General features: G+C 44.5%; 1 protein-coding gene across 3 annotated transcripts in view; it reads left to right on the top strand.

The window, feature by feature from the left end:
* Positions 1-15078, top strand: part of KDM4C (lysine demethylase 4C) — a 459581-nt gene extending 444503 nt beyond the window's left edge. The window contains exons 22-24 of one of the 3 annotated variants that reach the window (XM_019555112.1): positions 7937-8029; positions 13878-14070; positions 14101-14120. In XM_019555112.1, coding sequence (XP_019410657.1) covers positions 7937-8029; positions 13878-14054 — 270 coding nt within the window. In that variant the 3' untranslated portion in view covers positions 14055-14070; positions 14101-14120. Of the gene's footprint in view, positions 1-7936; positions 8030-8215; positions 8289-13877 lie in introns of all 3 variants that reach the window. The other 2 variants (XM_019555113.1, XM_019555111.1) reach the window with 2 other exon arrangements.
* The last annotated feature ends 1231 nt before the right edge of the window (positions 15079-16309 follow it).

Genomic DNA, 16309 nt, shown 5'->3' with positions numbered 1-16309 from the left:
TGTGAGATTTCTTTCATGGTCATGTGGAATTTACAGAATTTGAAGCCAGCTGTGTGTGCAGGGGACACAACCACAATCATAAATATCCATGTCAGCATCTAACTGGAGATTTGTTTCTCTGTACAAATCCTAGGCAGCATTGTGCATTTTAAAGACAATTCAGAAAATCTAAGACCTCTGTGTTTGGTGTCTCTGTCATTTTATTTATTTGTGTGTTTCTTTTCAGTATCCATTTGTGAGCTTCACTGGATGACTAAATTGTCCATGTACCCAATTAAATGCTTTCTAATAGTTTCAATTAAATCGTTAATTTATGATGTTCTAATACAAGAAAGCTACATGGAGAGAACAACAAGGTACACAGAATGGGAGTGTAGCAGCAGGTTTTCTTTCTCTATTTACTGTTTGACTGCATAATATGTATGTTTGGTTTAACATGTGAAGCAGGAATCTTTATTTCTTTGTGAATAATTGCATGAAGAATGCATACAAAATAATACATACACTATTTGTCAAAATTGCAACATATGCAGTTTGGTTAAAATGGGATGAGTTAGACTACCATATTGTATTCTGTCTAAATAATTGTATGACTGAATAACTTCATCTTCTGCACCATAACTATAGGTTTTTCCAAAATCAGCCACATCTTGTGGCCCGGTCTCTTACCCTGGCTAGCTCCTTGATGTTATACAGGTCTTCAAGAGAGTAGAGGTCAATAGATATTCTATCGCCTGTGGTTTCCCCACATTCATGTGTGGCTATGTCATTAGAACAGCCCCATTTCCACATTGTCTTTGTCCTGCCTACTCTTGCTTGGAGGTAAGCAAACATCTCCCGGTTAGCTTGTACATGTTAATCCTAAATAATATCCTTACCAATAATCTCAAGAGCTTTGCTGTCTGGAGTTTTATACTCCTGGTAGGGTCACCCATGGCAGCAAGGTCAAGAGCACTTCCAGACTAATAGCAATCCAAAAATAAAAATGAAGCTCCTTGGTGGTGGAGCAGGTGGATGAAGGAAGACTATTTCACAGTGGCTGCAAAGGTGAATAAAGGCTGCAGCAGAACAGAAACCTCTGGTCATCAAGATTTTCCTTGCCACCAGAGGCTCCTAGTCATGGATCTACATGAAAGCGATGGTTGTATGGTGGTAATTTTGTACTTGGTACTGAGATGTGTGCAATTCATCAGCTGCAACCATGACTGGGATCCACTCTGCTCACCTCATATGGTAAGCAGAAAAGATTTCTAGAAAAGATTTCTTAAACATAGTTTTTCATTTCACCTGACTGGAAAATCATTTCTAGTGTGATCACTCTGAGTCCAAATCAAGTAATGAAGTTTGTGACCTGGAATGTTCACATCCTGATGGATAATCAGAACAGTGACTTACCAGACTGAAGGATAACACTCATGGGCAAAGAACATGTACTATTTGATATTGACACTGCTGAATTTAGTGACTAGGGACAGACTTTACAAATAAACAAGTATAAGTGATCCGAAACCAATTTAAACCTGTGACAGAACAGAAGTTCAGTGCGCATAGACTGCTTTCAAAATGGCTGAAACCAGTTTAAGATAGACCTGGATGGATTTAGTATCAGATTTAACTGGTTTAGGTTAAACTGGTCTCTCAAACTTCTGTCCCAGATCCCCTCTTGACATAAGTTAGATCTCATTCCCATGTATCTCAAGACGCTGTGCAGATCCCTGCTAACCCTCCTCTCAGGTTACACAGACTAGCCTCTGCTCCAGCTTGTCTGTTCCAGCCCAGCCCTGGGTGTCACAGAGCTCAGGCAGCCCCACCAGCACAGGGGTGGAGGAAGGGAACAGACCCCTCTGTCCTGGCCCTGCATGCCCCCAACTGGGGTCTGCACAGTATGGGGGAGGGAGGGTCCATTCCCTCTCCACCCTTTCCCCTATGTCTGACAGGCATGGGGCATTGGCAGCCTGGTGGAGCATGTAGGGAAGAAAGCCCCCATCTTTGGGACTTCCCCCCACCTCCCACTATACAGATCCTGGCTAGGGGGCTGGGGCAGGGGATTTGTTCCCCCCCCCCCATCTGCCTGCCCCCATGGCTGAGAAGGTGGTGAGGGGGCAGGGCTGGGACATTTGTAGCCTGGTAGAGCTGGGAGGCTTGGACAAGTGTCCCCCACCTTGTGGCCTTGGCCAAGCATCTGCTTGTCTTAGCCAACTGATGAGTGAATTTGTATTCTGTTCATTAATGGTCTTATCTACACAGCTTAGAGGATGTTGCATAGATTGAATCAATTCTGCCTCAGGGTTTTTGACTATCTGTACTTAGCCAGTGAGACCAGATGTGCAAGAGTGGGGTAGTTTACAGAGAACGGTGGTGGCTGGATCTTTTATTGGAAAGGAAAAGCTGAAAGACAGACATATGCATGGCACTGGTGTTGCTATGAAGATCAAGATTTTTACTCAGATTCCAGAATGTCTGGTTGGAATCAGTGAGTATCTTGTAGCCCTTTGTCTTCAAATGGCCAACAGAAACATACAAGAATCATCAATGCATATACCCTGACTCTTGATGCAGATGACAAAAAAAGAATTCTGTACTGAACTTGACCAAGTGCCCCCAAAATAATGGTAGACTGGGCATCAACTTTGAACTGTTGAAAGGAACGCTTGGAAAGGAAGTAGTGGGGAAGGTCAGTTAAAATTGAATTCTCCTTCTGAGCATGTGTTTGGAATATGATCTCTTTATTACAAACTCCTTATTCCAACAAACCAACATATGGAAGATATCATGGATGCATCACCACCCAAAACACTGGCACCTGATTGACTGTATCATAGTACATGTTCAGGACCGTTGTGTCCTCCATATCACCAGAACTGTGATTAGGGCAGATAACTGCTTGATGGATCATAGTTTGATACGTTCTATACTAAACATTCATATTGCCCCAAAATGATGTAAACAAAAAAAGCAACCAAGGAAGAGGTTCAAATTTGAATGCTTGAAAGACCCTGCTAAAAGCAGTCATCTTCAGCAGTGCTTCAGTGGGAAACTCTCTGACCTCCCTGATGATCTTAACACCATTGATCACTGGAAGAGCCTCAAGAAATGCATCCATTCCATTAGTTATGCAAAGAATCTCTTGGCTTCTCCAAAAAGAAATGATCAGAATTCATTGTCCCCCTGCTTTACTTCTGGAAGTTTAGGGTGTTATTTCTTTTGGTCATCTCAGGGCTGGCTGTGTAGCTTTCCTAATAAATTAGACTAGGGGTGTCAGTCATCTGGCCCCATGGGCCAGATAAGTTGCATGGGGCTAGTCCACCAGCCACATTGAACTCACTGCCCTTCTTCCCCATCAAGTGTGATCCAGTGCATTCAGCCCCCACTTTGGATGCTCTGGGATTGTTCCACATTCAGAACCTGACTGGTCTAGGACAGGCACTGTATGCAGCATCCCCTCCGGCCAATTCAGAACCCATGTTGCATGCAGATTCTGCCCTAAACCAGCCAGGACAGGCACTGCATGCAGTGCAGGTTCTGGGCCACCTGGAGTGGGTGCTGCATGTACCATAATCCCAAGCTAGGTGGAGTGGGCACTGTGTGCATAACATAGTCTCAAACTAGCCAGAGCTGGCACCACTTGGAGCGTGGGACCTGCACCCTGTGTGGGGCCAATCTGGTGCACACCTCTTCCTACATGTGGGTCAACTCTGAGACCTGGGGAAGCACCTGGGGCTGGATGATGGGGATCCACTGGCTGGATCCAGCATATAGGATCTTCACACACCTAATGGATTCCTTTCCTGGGGCTCGCCGAGTGATCAGTGGTGTCAAGATTATCAGGGAGGTCAGAGAGTTTCCTACTGAAGCAGTGCTGGAGATGATCATTTTTAGCAAGCTCTTTCTTTGACACCCCTGAGTTAGACCATGGATTTGTGTAGGATGTGGGGGACAGGGAAGATCCTGCCTCAGGTGGGGATTGGACTGAATGATTTCTGAAGGTCCCTTCCAGAACTACTTTTTCTATGGTTCAGTGAGAATGATAGAGAAATTTAAGCGACCATTGGGTGCTGACAGAAGTGACAATTTTCACCTGATTTGGCTACAGAAAGCAGCTTATAGCTGTGACCAAACACAGGTGCATGGCTTCAGACGCATTAAAAATGGCTGATTGGGTGAAAATCTGACCCCTTATTGCATGAGGTATCATATAAAGACATTTCAAAATGTAGCATCTTTTGCAACTTGTCTGCTCTGTTTTCAGAATGGGACGGGGGAAAGGAGTGGAGGGAGTTCAGTCTGGGATTTATTTCAGCCCCACCCCCAACTCCCTCCTGAGAGTGGGGAAGATTTATTGGAGCCTCCCCCCTCCAATTGTGAAAACAGTGAGCACTAGGAGAGAGCCTGGCTGTTGCTATGGGAACCTGGCTGCAGGCTCCCAGCCGCAGCTAGATTCCCCTCCCCCCTGGAACGACCAGCGAACTTCTGTTTGGTCCAGAGTAACGTAATTTGAAGTGCTTTGCAAAAATCATTCTGAGTTACAGCTGGGGGCTGCACTTCTGTCTGCACCTTTCACAGTTAAAGGAGAGCTGTCAAACTTAGCAGAATTACATCATCTCCAAACCTAGGCAAGATATTTAACACCACATTAAAGCTGAGACCGAAAGGAAAATTTGAGAGCAAAACAAAGAGAACAATACCATTAAAGCCATTCCACAGACCCCATTAAGGACTGCCTTGCAGATGCACCAAGTTGTCAAGGGGCCTTAAAAACCATTACGCAGATGAAGGAACAGCAAAGCATGTGGTCCTGGGGATGACAGCTCACCAGTTGCACATTATTATGAAAATCTAGAAACATGAACAAATTTCAAGTGGCTTCAGAGATGCCAAGTTGTTACCTTGTTCAAGACAGGAGGGTCATCAGATTGCAATAGTTATTGTAGTATTGAACTCCTATTCATAGCTGAAAAGATCCACACCCATGTTGTCATCAGTAGACGTGCTTTACTAGCTGGGGAGATTTTACCCAAGTCCCAATGTGGTTTTGACCACTCAGATGCACTAGATATGATATTTGTTTCTACAAAGCTACAGGGGAAGTGTCACAAACAACTTCAGTATCTTTACATGGCCTTCATTAACCTGACTAAGTTCTTTGATTCAGTCAACAGAAAGGCCTTATAGGAAGTCCTGATGAAAATTTGTTACCATTGTCAGACTTCATCACAATGCCATGATGGGAACTGTCCTGAGCAATGGCTTGGAAATGGACCCTTTCACTATTAGAACCTGAGTCAAGCAAGGATGGTGATTGCAACAACACTTTTTTCCAATTATATCACATCTATTCCACTTCTCATTGCTGATTGACTTCCATCTGCAGTCAGCATCCAGTATCACATGGATGGGAATCTCTTTGACATAAACCAGCTACATTCCTAATCCAAGATAAACAATAATTAAATCCTCCATTTCTGATCTTCAGTACACTGATGGTGTCCTGTTTGGCTGCTCAAGTGAAGAGCTCTATATCACTCTTGATTGTTTCTGTGTAGTGTATGACATGCTTGGACTCACTGTCAACTTCACCAAAGATTTAAAACTAAGTTTTGATATACAGTGTATCAGTGCAATATCGGGGTATACATAGCTTAGACCTAGTCCTGCAACTCTTACCTGCTAACTATTCTAATCAGCAGTGATCCTGGTTTTCCATGATAAAAAATTGCAAATTCTCTGATAAAACCCCCAAAATCCATGATTTAAATTAAAGGCCCCCCATAGTCCGTCCATATCCCCCGGCCTTGCTGGTGCCCCTCTCTGCCCCAACAGCCCCCCAGCCCTGCTAGTGCCCCTTGCCCTGCTGGAGGGGGCCCCCAGCTGGTAGGGCTATGAGACCAGGGACTCAGGTCTGCAGCTCCCTGCCCTCAACAGAAGGCATCTGCAACAGGAGCACAGAGCCGGCTCCCCCACTGCTGCCTGCCTGCTGCTGACTCAGGCAAGGGTGGGGCTGGCTCCTGGTGGCCGTGCACACTCCCAGGGGAACCCGTGCCCCCAGATCAATGCAGGGGGCAGGCTGTGGGCTTGAGCTCCTGCCCTGCTTCCCCCCCATGGGGCTGCTGTAGCCCCACAGGCAAGACCTGGCATGGCTGGAAACAGTGGGGCCATGCGAGGACTTCCTTGCTCTCCCACTGCACCTCCTGCATTGGCTGCTGCTCTGAGTGGTGGAGCCCCACACTGTTTTCCTCAGTGCAGCCCTGAGTGCAGAAGGTGCATTGCTGGGGCAGCACAGAATGAGCAGCTGCTAGGAGATCCCCCTGCGGCTCCTCTGTCCCCAACTGTACTGGGTCACAGGGAGGGGAGCAGGGCAGGAGCTCGAGCCAGCAGCCTGTCCCCCACACAGATCTGGGGGCACGGGTCTCCCCTGTCCCGTGAGAGTAAACAACATGGAGTGTGCAGTCGGCTCCACATCTCCCCGCTCCCTGCCAGCACTTCTGTGTGTAGCTTCCCTTAAGGGCTGCTAGAGCCACTTTGGTTTCATGTGCCCCTGGCCAAGCACTCCAGCCATGAGCAGGGTGATGTGGAGCTGGCTGGGCACTCCTTGCATTTCCCCAACACCTCCTTGCTCGTGGTCAGAGTACCTGGCCAGGTGCATGTGAAACCAAAGTGGCTCTAGCAGCCCTTAAGGGAAGCTGCACATGGAGGTGCTGGCCAGGCACTCCATGTATTTCCCCAACACCTGCCTGCTTCCTCAGCTGCCAGCCAGCTTGCACCCCAGCCCTGCCCTGCAACCCCCCAGCCCCCTGCAAGCCCCAATTACCACTTCACAGGCTCCGGGAGGAAAGTGAGCCTGACTTAGGCCTTGCAACTGACTAAAATCCACAGGCTCCACCCTTCCCCCTCTCCTTCCCCCTTCCTCTGCCTTTCCAGGCAGGGTTGGGGCTTTTCTGCCGTTTTTGCAAACGGCTCTTGCAGGCTGGAACTCTACCAGCCTGCAGAGCTCTTTGCAAGAGGGGGAAATCCATGGGTTTCTCTGCTAAAAGAGAAAATCTGCATTTTCTCTGATAAAACCAGAAAATCCATGGTTTTCTCCGTTTTTCCATAGGAAACAGAAGACCCGGATCCTTGGTAATCAGTCAGATAGTCAAACAGGACTTCAGGATTGGTTCCTTTATGAGTTTTCTGCAGACTTGCTTTTAACTGAAGTTTCTAAAGGAACTCAAACTATGTCTGACAGGTGAAATATTCTACCAAATGTTTTTTAAAAGTTAGTAGCTATTGAGAAAGGTATAAATGGTTCAAAGGCTCAGTATTTTAGCATTCCCCACACCTAGCTACATTTCCTTTCTCATTTTCTGCTAAAGGGGTTCATGTTGGATTAAATCTAAACCTAAGCATGATAAAGCTTTTCATCTTCTGAACAGAGCATTTTAAAGAAATTCCATCAGATTCAGTGTAATTCTGTTAACTGGTATTTCCTTTAGTGTCACTCATACCTTCTTACTTTTCATTTGGTCTTGGGTACCCTTGAAACACAAGCTGGTAAAATTAATTTGTATGAGTTAGAATATAAGAAATGAATGTAGAGAACATAGCAGCATATTGTTAAGATGTCTTTATAAAGCAATGTTGTATATTTTGATATTATTTACTATTCCTAATCAAATACATTTGAATTCTTTTGTGCAAATGTCAGTGCTGGTATTGCAGTCCTTCTGCACTTTAACCTAATGGTGATTATTTATGAAATACATCCCTAATTCTTAACTGTGGAGTTAATGCTGTTTCTTTGTATTTCCTTCTTAAAAATAAATAACCAAACATTTGTAAATGTTAAATTTCCTATATCTCTGTACATAAATTGTTGCATATGTCTGGTGTTGGAGAGCTTCCAAGGATTGTAAATAATGATTTGACTTCATTTTTAAAATTCCTGTTTCTTAATCAGGTTGAATTTGAAGATGGGTCTCAGATAGCAATGAAGCGGGAAGAGATCTACACCCTTGATGAAGAGCTGCCTAAAAGAGTGAAAGCACGTTTTGTAAGTATTTGCAAATATGTGTTATACTCTTTAACTTACTCTAACTGTCATTCAGCTGAGCTGAATTAGCCCCTCATATACTGTACAGGGTTTTTTGTGAAGAGTCTATGCAAGTGTGACTGGGTAAATTAACACAACTTATAAAAGTGTACAGTGGCCAGTGAGAATGGTTTACTTTTCTTCCAGTACAGAAAAATACTGTCATCAGGCACATCTCTTGACTGTTGAAAGGGACATCTGTCAGATCATGAAGAATCAAGTAAGGAAACTTCTCACATTGACAGATGCACTGTTTGCTCCATACTCTTATCAAGTACATACAGTGTTTATTTTAACTTCCCAACTTCTCAAAGCCTTATAGTTCTGAAATCACAAAGTTTAACAAAATACAACAAGCTGAATCTAAAAAAGGAGGTACTTGTCCAAAATGCATTTAATGGAAAAACTTCCAAGGACTCCAGTGTGGTTTGGATTAGTTTTAAAATGTTCCCATTTCCTGACAACCAATATGTGACAGCTAGTTGTTCATGTACAGTACCATATAATATAAAATGTAGGCTCATAAGGACTAAGAACGGTTTCTAACATACAACTACTGGAGGTAAGAGGAAGTTTATATTATGTACTAGCCAATTGCCCATCGTGAATAACAAGAGTGTTTTCAGGGAGAGTTTACCTGCCCTCCCCCTCTCCCCGCCCCCGCCTTTGGGGCTGGCCATGTAAACAGTGACTGAAAAGAGTCACGGTGCCAAGAGATGACCAGTTAAGAGGAGTTTGGCTTCATGGTCCAATAAGGTGGGCACTGTATCAGAAGAGAGGGACCCCTGGTTTTTAGCCCCTTCTCCCAGTGTCTTTCATGTATTTTGCATCAGATAGTCAGTCCATGGATAAAATTTACAAGCAGAATTGGGATTGGGGGCCATAATCAAGTGCTTCCAGGGGATTACCCACCACCCGACTCTGGAACAGACCTCCTTACTTGCTCTCCCTTTGTCCCCATGAGTCCTTTACCCTTGGTTGTCCAGTGACCCTGCTTCAAGCAGAGGGGTGTAGGTTTGTGCCTTGAGAGGAGCCTAGGACATAAGTATCCTACTTCCTGGGGTAGTGTGCCATTTGTCAAACAGACCCTCAGTCTTTGTTTACTCTGGCGGTATATTCAGAGACTTGTGTAGAATTTACATACCTTTCCCAGGAAGAAGTGGATCAGAACAGAGCAGAGAAGCCAGAAGGGCCCTGACACATGTTGTGTTTGTGGTGCAATTAAGTGTCACGGGGGCACTAGGGTGCCCCGTGCCTTGAAGGAAATAAAGAGAGATGCCAATCCCCAGGGCAGCTCAGGTGCCGGTTGCTGGGGCAACCAGGCAGGTCATGTGACCTGAAGGGGAAAGGGCTGGGCCTTTATAAACAGCCCAGGCCGGAGCCTAGGGAACAGTTCCCTTCTGGCAGCCGCAGGAGCAGAAGCTCTGCGGGAGAGCTGAGCAGGCTGAGTTGGTGGTTGCAGCCTGACCACTGTGACCGGCTGCAATGATGACATGGGGTAGGGAGAGAACCCTAGAAGGGGTATGATAAGGAGCCAAGTGAGTGCAGGCTTTGTGTTACAAGCCAGGAAGCTTCTTATGTTTGTGTTGCAGCCATTTGGCTCATGGTTGAGTTATGGTTAAACTGGAGGACCAGGTGAGGCTGTAGGTGTGTGAGGCCTCACGGGAGCTCCCCAATAATCTGGGGGTTCCTGGTGCCAGTAGGGCACAGTGAGCGGTGCCAGTGGGGCACAGCTGTTTGCGCCAGTGAGGCGCGGTGTATAGGGGCAGAGACCCCAACCCTGAGGGCTGTGTTGGCTCCCCTTGGGCAGACGAACCCAAAGAAGGGCAGGGGGCCAGGCACGGCTACGCGCCACCTGAGCCCCAAGGCGCGAGAGGCGCGGCATAGGCCCCAGAGTGGGCAAAGGGCGCGAGAGGTGTGGCATAGGCCCCAGAGTGGGCAATGGGCGCGAGAAGCGCGGCGTAGGCCCCAGACAGGGGGCGCTGGTGGTGAAACCAGCACAGGGGCGCCAGGTAGGGCGCTGTAGAGTAAGGACTTGATAACGTCCGGGAATAGCTGCGAGGCTTGGGGCGTGCTGAAGGGGAGGTAGGAGGCACGCATCGCCCATAAGGCAGGGGTGCACTGGAGCACCCCAATCTGAATGGGGCATAGAACGGAGTAGTGTCCAAGGCGAGACAAGGCAGCCTCCCTTACTGAACTTAGAACATCAAAGACGTGGCGGGTGAGTTGAGGGTGCAGGATCACCTTAATTGGACACGGCAGGGGGCACTAGGGAGCTTCACACCCACTCCTAGGCCCCACTCCGTGACATTAAGATGTTAATTGCACCATAAATAGTAACCCTGCCACACATTAAAGCCAATTTGTGGCATGATAATACTGCCGGTGAGCCACAAAGATGTTTCACATGTAATGTGTAACATCTTTTCACCATGTTTGTGTCATGCCTTAAATTGAAGGTGTGGTATATCAGCTGAGCAGTAAGCAGGATCCACCTTGAGGCACCTGAACCTGGTGCCTCTGCCAGATCTCAAGAGACAGAAGGGTGGGTAGGGAGCCTGAGCCCAACATCAGGGAGCATCTCCTTGATGTTGGGCTCACTGTGTCCCAGACCTTTAAAAAACAGGTATGCAGCTAAGGCTCCCAGCAGCTTAGCCGCTTAAGTTCCTGGAGCACCCATGGAAATGGCAGCTGGAAGCTCCCTTCTACCCAGCTGCATGTGCTGCTTTGTGTAGTGATGCATTGGCAGCTGAGTTGCATCCATTGTTTTGGAATCTCCCCAGATGTTTGGATCCAGACACTGGGAAGAGGGTCATCGATCTCTTGTGCATATGGAGCTATAAAGACCCCCCTTCACTCCTGCACATGGAAATGGTAGCTGGGGAATGGGGAGTATCCTGCTCCCCAGGTAGATGCACGGCTTCAAACTGCCTTGCCCTGCAGTTCATGGTTCTCCCCAGGTGCTGGCAGCTGGAAGTTGGCAGTCATGGGCAATTGCTTATCCCGCCATGCATGTCTTGCATAATATTCCTGAAACCCCAGTCATGTAGGAGTCGAAGAGGGGTTGGTGAGTAACCTGGATCATGCCTGAGCCTAGGTCAAATCTTGTTGTATCGAAGTCTTTTCAGCCCAAAGTGGAGAAGCATAAGGAACCAATGCATCTTGGCACAATTTGAGCTGCTGTATAGGGTAGAATAGGATGATGTTTAGTGACCTAGCCACCAAAGCCAAGGTCCACATGCATATTTTATAGGCAGACTAGGATCCCTGCCCATGTTATTGGCATGTAACCCCTGCTGTTCTGTTTATTAACAATTCACTTGTATTTTTTAACTTCCAAAGCTGAAGTGTAAGAACTAGAAAAAATCTTGTTGTGACTATGAACAGAAAAGCAACATACAGTGGGTTTCTTATTGCTGTGAATAAGTGTTTCTGAATATACTATGCCATGTATGGTAACAACTTGGAAACTAGCTAATTCTAGTGTTCATCTGTGGGTGCATGTCTATTTAGTTCTGTGTAGGGGCATCACTTAAGCTAAGTGCAGACATTTGCAGGGGTTAGGGGGAGCCTAGATTGGGTTCAAAAGGGTCACTTAGTCTAACATAGTTCACCCTGGATGTGGACCTTATGCTCAAACCCAGCTCAGTGATCTGATATCAGTCTCAGCCCATAACAGTACAGAAGTTCCACACACATAGACTGGTCTAAAAATGGTGGAACCTGATCTAAGGTTGATCTGGATCAGTGTAGTATTAGATTTACTTAATCTAGGGTAGATTGGGGCATGGAACTTCAGTGTAGGTACCTGCACAGCCCCAGGACACTGAATGCCCTGTTGCCCCCCTTATGGATCCCGCCTGCCCCCCACCATTCTCCCACAGACACTGCCTGCGTCCCCCATCCTGCTGATCACTCCTGCAGATACCACCTGCCCCCCAACCCCCTGCAGACCCCCCTCGAAGCCTGCTTGCCCCTCCTGATAGCCTCTCCCCACCCCCACCCCATTCTCATGTACCTTGGATTGGGTGGCCATTTTGACTCCAATCTAACCTTCCTCTAACTCTCCTGAATGTCTGCACTTAGCCTAAGGTCACAGGATGAAGGAGGGTTCCTAGCAATTGAAGGTAGAATTGACTTGGCATTATTTGAAGCAGATCCCAGTCCTTTCCACTGCTTCCTCAGCTTATGCATGTACTAGCTGCTTCTCCATACCACCAGTTCTGAGCCACATATCCCAAGCTGGTGCAGTCAGGGAAACAATTGGCATGGAGCTGGCTGCATGAAAAGCAAGAACTGGGACTGGCAGCTAGGAGAGGCAGAGAAACCAGAGAGTGTTTGCCTGTAAGGAAGTTTCCCTATTGTGCTCAGCGGTGCAGAAGGAGATAAGAATGAGGGGGAGAAGGAGAAGGGGGAGAATAAGTCATTTAGGTATTCTTCACCTCATCACTTCAGTGCCAATTTACTCAGAATGAGTGTGCTCATCCTTGAGTGTCCTAAGGGTTAACATGGAAGGTTCTTGGAAAAGAAACAATAAATAGACCACCTGGCTGCGAGTGAGTGGTGGGTTGTTTTTCATTATACTCAGAAAAGGTCCCATTACCATTTATTGTTTTATAGAGTGTTCATAACAGAAGTTTATAATTAACTAGATGTACTGTAAATCTGTTTTATTGTTGTATTTGACAAAGAATAACAATGCAGACATAGCTGGGGTTTTGCTATTTTTTTAAATAAAAAAATTTGTTTTATAGATCAGCATTTCATTGCTGCACATGACACCATTAACATTTTATAGGAGATAAGTATAATTTAGATGCAGCGAATTTAGATAACAAAATAAAAGAAACCCCAGGAACACTGCAGTTGCTATTGATGAGCAGTACAGTTTCCCCCACTGGAAAACTTATATCTGTGCTTCCTTATAATAGGGTTTCCCTCTTAGTCGCTCTGATTCCCCAATAGGCAGCCCATCCACGTGATGATGATGAGCACTTCCTGTAAGCTGTAGTCTGTACAAACCAAGGACATAAAGTTCCTTGGAGGATCAGCCCCACAGTTCATAATTTTGGCTTCCCCACTTCCTTGTAAGTATGTGAAATGTCTTGTTAAACCGCACCATAAATAGGCCAGGGGATTTTGGGTACTGGCTTTGATAATGGGAGAGAGTCCTACATTTCTTCTTATTGTCACTTTTGGTTTTTTTCCTAGGCACTGGTAATTTGCCCTCCTTTTATTTTGGTTCATTTGCTGTCTGTTACTTGTACATTCTCTAGCACTGGGTGTACTTACGTTTCCCACTCCACACAATTCATGCAGTTGTACAGGCATCTCTTTTAAAAGCCTACATGAGAAGGTCCTTTGCATTTTTAAAACTAGCCTGGATAAAACACTAGATAATATATGTTATGGTTGGAAATAAAGCTATTCCACCATCAGGACAGATTGGATTCAATAACGTCTTTCCCACGTTTAATTCCTGTGATCTTTTTCTGCAGTCAAACCACAAAGCAGCTAGGGTCAGTCAAATGAATTTAGGAGACCTCACAGATCTATGGAACAAAACACCACAGTGTGTGCATCGAGCATATAAAAAGGTTAAACATGTATTTAACATGAATGAATTTTCCTTGAACCACTGCCATGAAACTGCATGCTGTAAGATACTGATGGCTACATACCAGTTTAATCAGTGAAATAACTTATTGTCTCCTGAAACCAAAGGTATCACTGCTCTTGTGCAACTTGGAGAGTGTTGGAGTGGAATGTCCTTTGTGAAACTGATGGTGTAATTAATGTCTGTTTTCAGTCTACAGCCTCCGACATGAGGTTTGAAGACACGTTTTATGGAGCAGATATTATCCAGGGAGAAAAGAAGAGGCAGAGAGTATTGAGTTCCCGCTTTAAGAATGAGTATGTGGATGACCCTGGCTACCGCTCCTTCTTGAAAAGCTCATTCCAAAAGAAGTGCCAGAAGGGACTATAAGGGAAGCGATGAAGGAATAAACAGACCCACACACACACACACACACACACACACACACACACACTCCAGGGAAATAATCAGGTTATGTGGGCGGGGGGATACAACATAAGCAGGCACATCCATGGTTAGATGATTGTGTCTATTCAGTATAATAATTCAGTTAAAATAAATATACTTGAGTTGTACAGTGAATTTACTCATAAACCTCTGAACTTTTCCATTTTGTTTCTCTTGTTGATGAATTGAGGGGCTTGAATGAATTTAGCTTCATGGAATGGAGAAAGGAGCCATTTGCCTAATATTAAGAGATAATGACATGCTGAAGAAATACAGGAGCGCAGTCATACTCTCATTGACATCAGTGGTAAAACTCCTGTTGATTTCTCTGAGAGAAGAATTGGGTTTAGCTAAATAATATATCTAGCACCTGATCAAGATGGTGAAATGTCAGTTCCATATTGCCCCATGAAAACCAGAAATTTCAGTAACAAGATATAATTACAATGGCTTACGTTATCCACACACAGGGAAGAATGTTCAATTTTGTGTTGCTGTTTTTTTGAAATAGGAGTTTTTGTAAAATACAAAACAAAAAACATTTTTAAAACAGATACTATGTACAGTATTAAGACCTGCAAATGCTGTACTTATTTACTTTGTACAGTGCTTTTACATTTTTATATCACTACTGCTTTCAATAGGCTTTGATGAGGGCTGAGCTGTTGACTTAGATATTTTTTGGCTTCTAAGGAGGAAATCTTCAGAACAGCCAAGGGGTTTTGTATATTTAAAGAGGGAGATTTTGGCAGTTATTTTTAAAACATGGTTTTTTTCATAAGACTTATTAAGAATAGCTATTTGTAAAATAAAATTTTCTTTCATTATGTGTAAAATTAGAGTTTAAATATATATGCTTAACAGGCTAGTTTTGAACTAATATAATATGGTCTTCCTTTTTAAATAATAGTCTGCCAATGTAATAGTGTTTAAAAATAAATAAACAATGTCCTTTTCCTTAGTAAAACTTGCCTCTGCCAATGTGTTTTAGCCAACAATATGCTTTTTTGAATCAAACAAATCCACTAGCAATATAAACTCCTGACAGAAAAGAGAGTGTGTGTGTGCGTGCGTGTCTGTGCATGCAGGTGTGCACACGTGCTGGTATTTGTAGAGAGAGACACACATGCACACACAAACCCTTGCTGATGTAATAACTTACGAAGTACTCCATTGTGGTTTTCCATGTTTTCATTTTCCCTCTGAGGCATGATTCTGATTTTATTGGCTGTAGTGTGGGTGGCAGACAACTTGAATGCATTTCAGACTATTTGTCAGAAAGGTTGGGTAGGCAAAGCCAAAAGAGAGCTTTATCAAAATGACATAATCTGCTTCTCATAAGCCTGCCCATCAGCAGGATTTCTGACTGACTGCCACAGGAAGAAAACTCCTAGAACCCAATTTAATCTTGAATGCTGCAGTTATTCATGGTTTGACTTATAAATGTTCTTATAACAGGAGAAATCTGGAAAAACTTTTTTGTGACAAGCCTGCTTTTTTTACATAACAGAGAAGCACACATTTTTGCTTTACTGCATCCTTTGCAAGGTTATTCTTTGGGGTTTTTTGATTGGACAACTAAATGCTTTCACATACTGTACGACACCTCAATTGGAATTTTAATTTCTTTGTGTTACACTGACTGCTTTTTTGTACCATGAAATCACTAAAAGTCTCTTTAGTCTGTAAGAAATTGCTTAGCTGTGACAAACGTAATGTATTTCTAATTGAGAACATTTTCTCTGGAGGTTGGAGGGTTTAGCAAGGGCTTCCTGGCATATTTGAAAACGTCAGAGCTTTTTTTTGGGTGTATTTCAAGGTAAAACAAGCCTACTGGTATATAGATCTAATTTGCAAAATGGAGCAAGATTGTTTTTAGCATCAGCACAGTTAAATCCAGTTGACAAGCTGCTTAGTTACAGTACAATCTTATATCATTGTAGGATGATATTATCTTATTATCCCTCATGAAACAAGTCCTCAAACATATAAGAACATCTTGTAATGACATGTATGAGAAAGATAACATTAACTTAGTACAGTTTTATGTGCGTTTGTGTGTGGCTCAGCAGCAACTTGCTGTAAGACTCTGGGCAAGTCATACTGACTGCAAAATGGAGGCAGCATCCTTCTCTTCCTTTGCAGTGTATCTTGAGATCTGCAGATGAACAGAGCTGCGAAATTGCTAAAAAATAGTA

Source organism: Crocodylus porosus, unplaced genomic scaffold (assembly GCF_001723895.1).
Source record: "Crocodylus porosus isolate Cpor-Errol unplaced genomic scaffold, CroPor_comp1, whole genome shotgun sequence".
In the NCBI taxonomy this organism is placed as follows: domain Eukaryota; kingdom Metazoa; phylum Chordata; order Crocodylia; family Crocodylidae; genus Crocodylus; species Crocodylus porosus.
The sequence above is the reverse complement of the archived record's forward strand: the minus strand, read 5'-3'. Positions and strand labels throughout refer to the sequence as shown.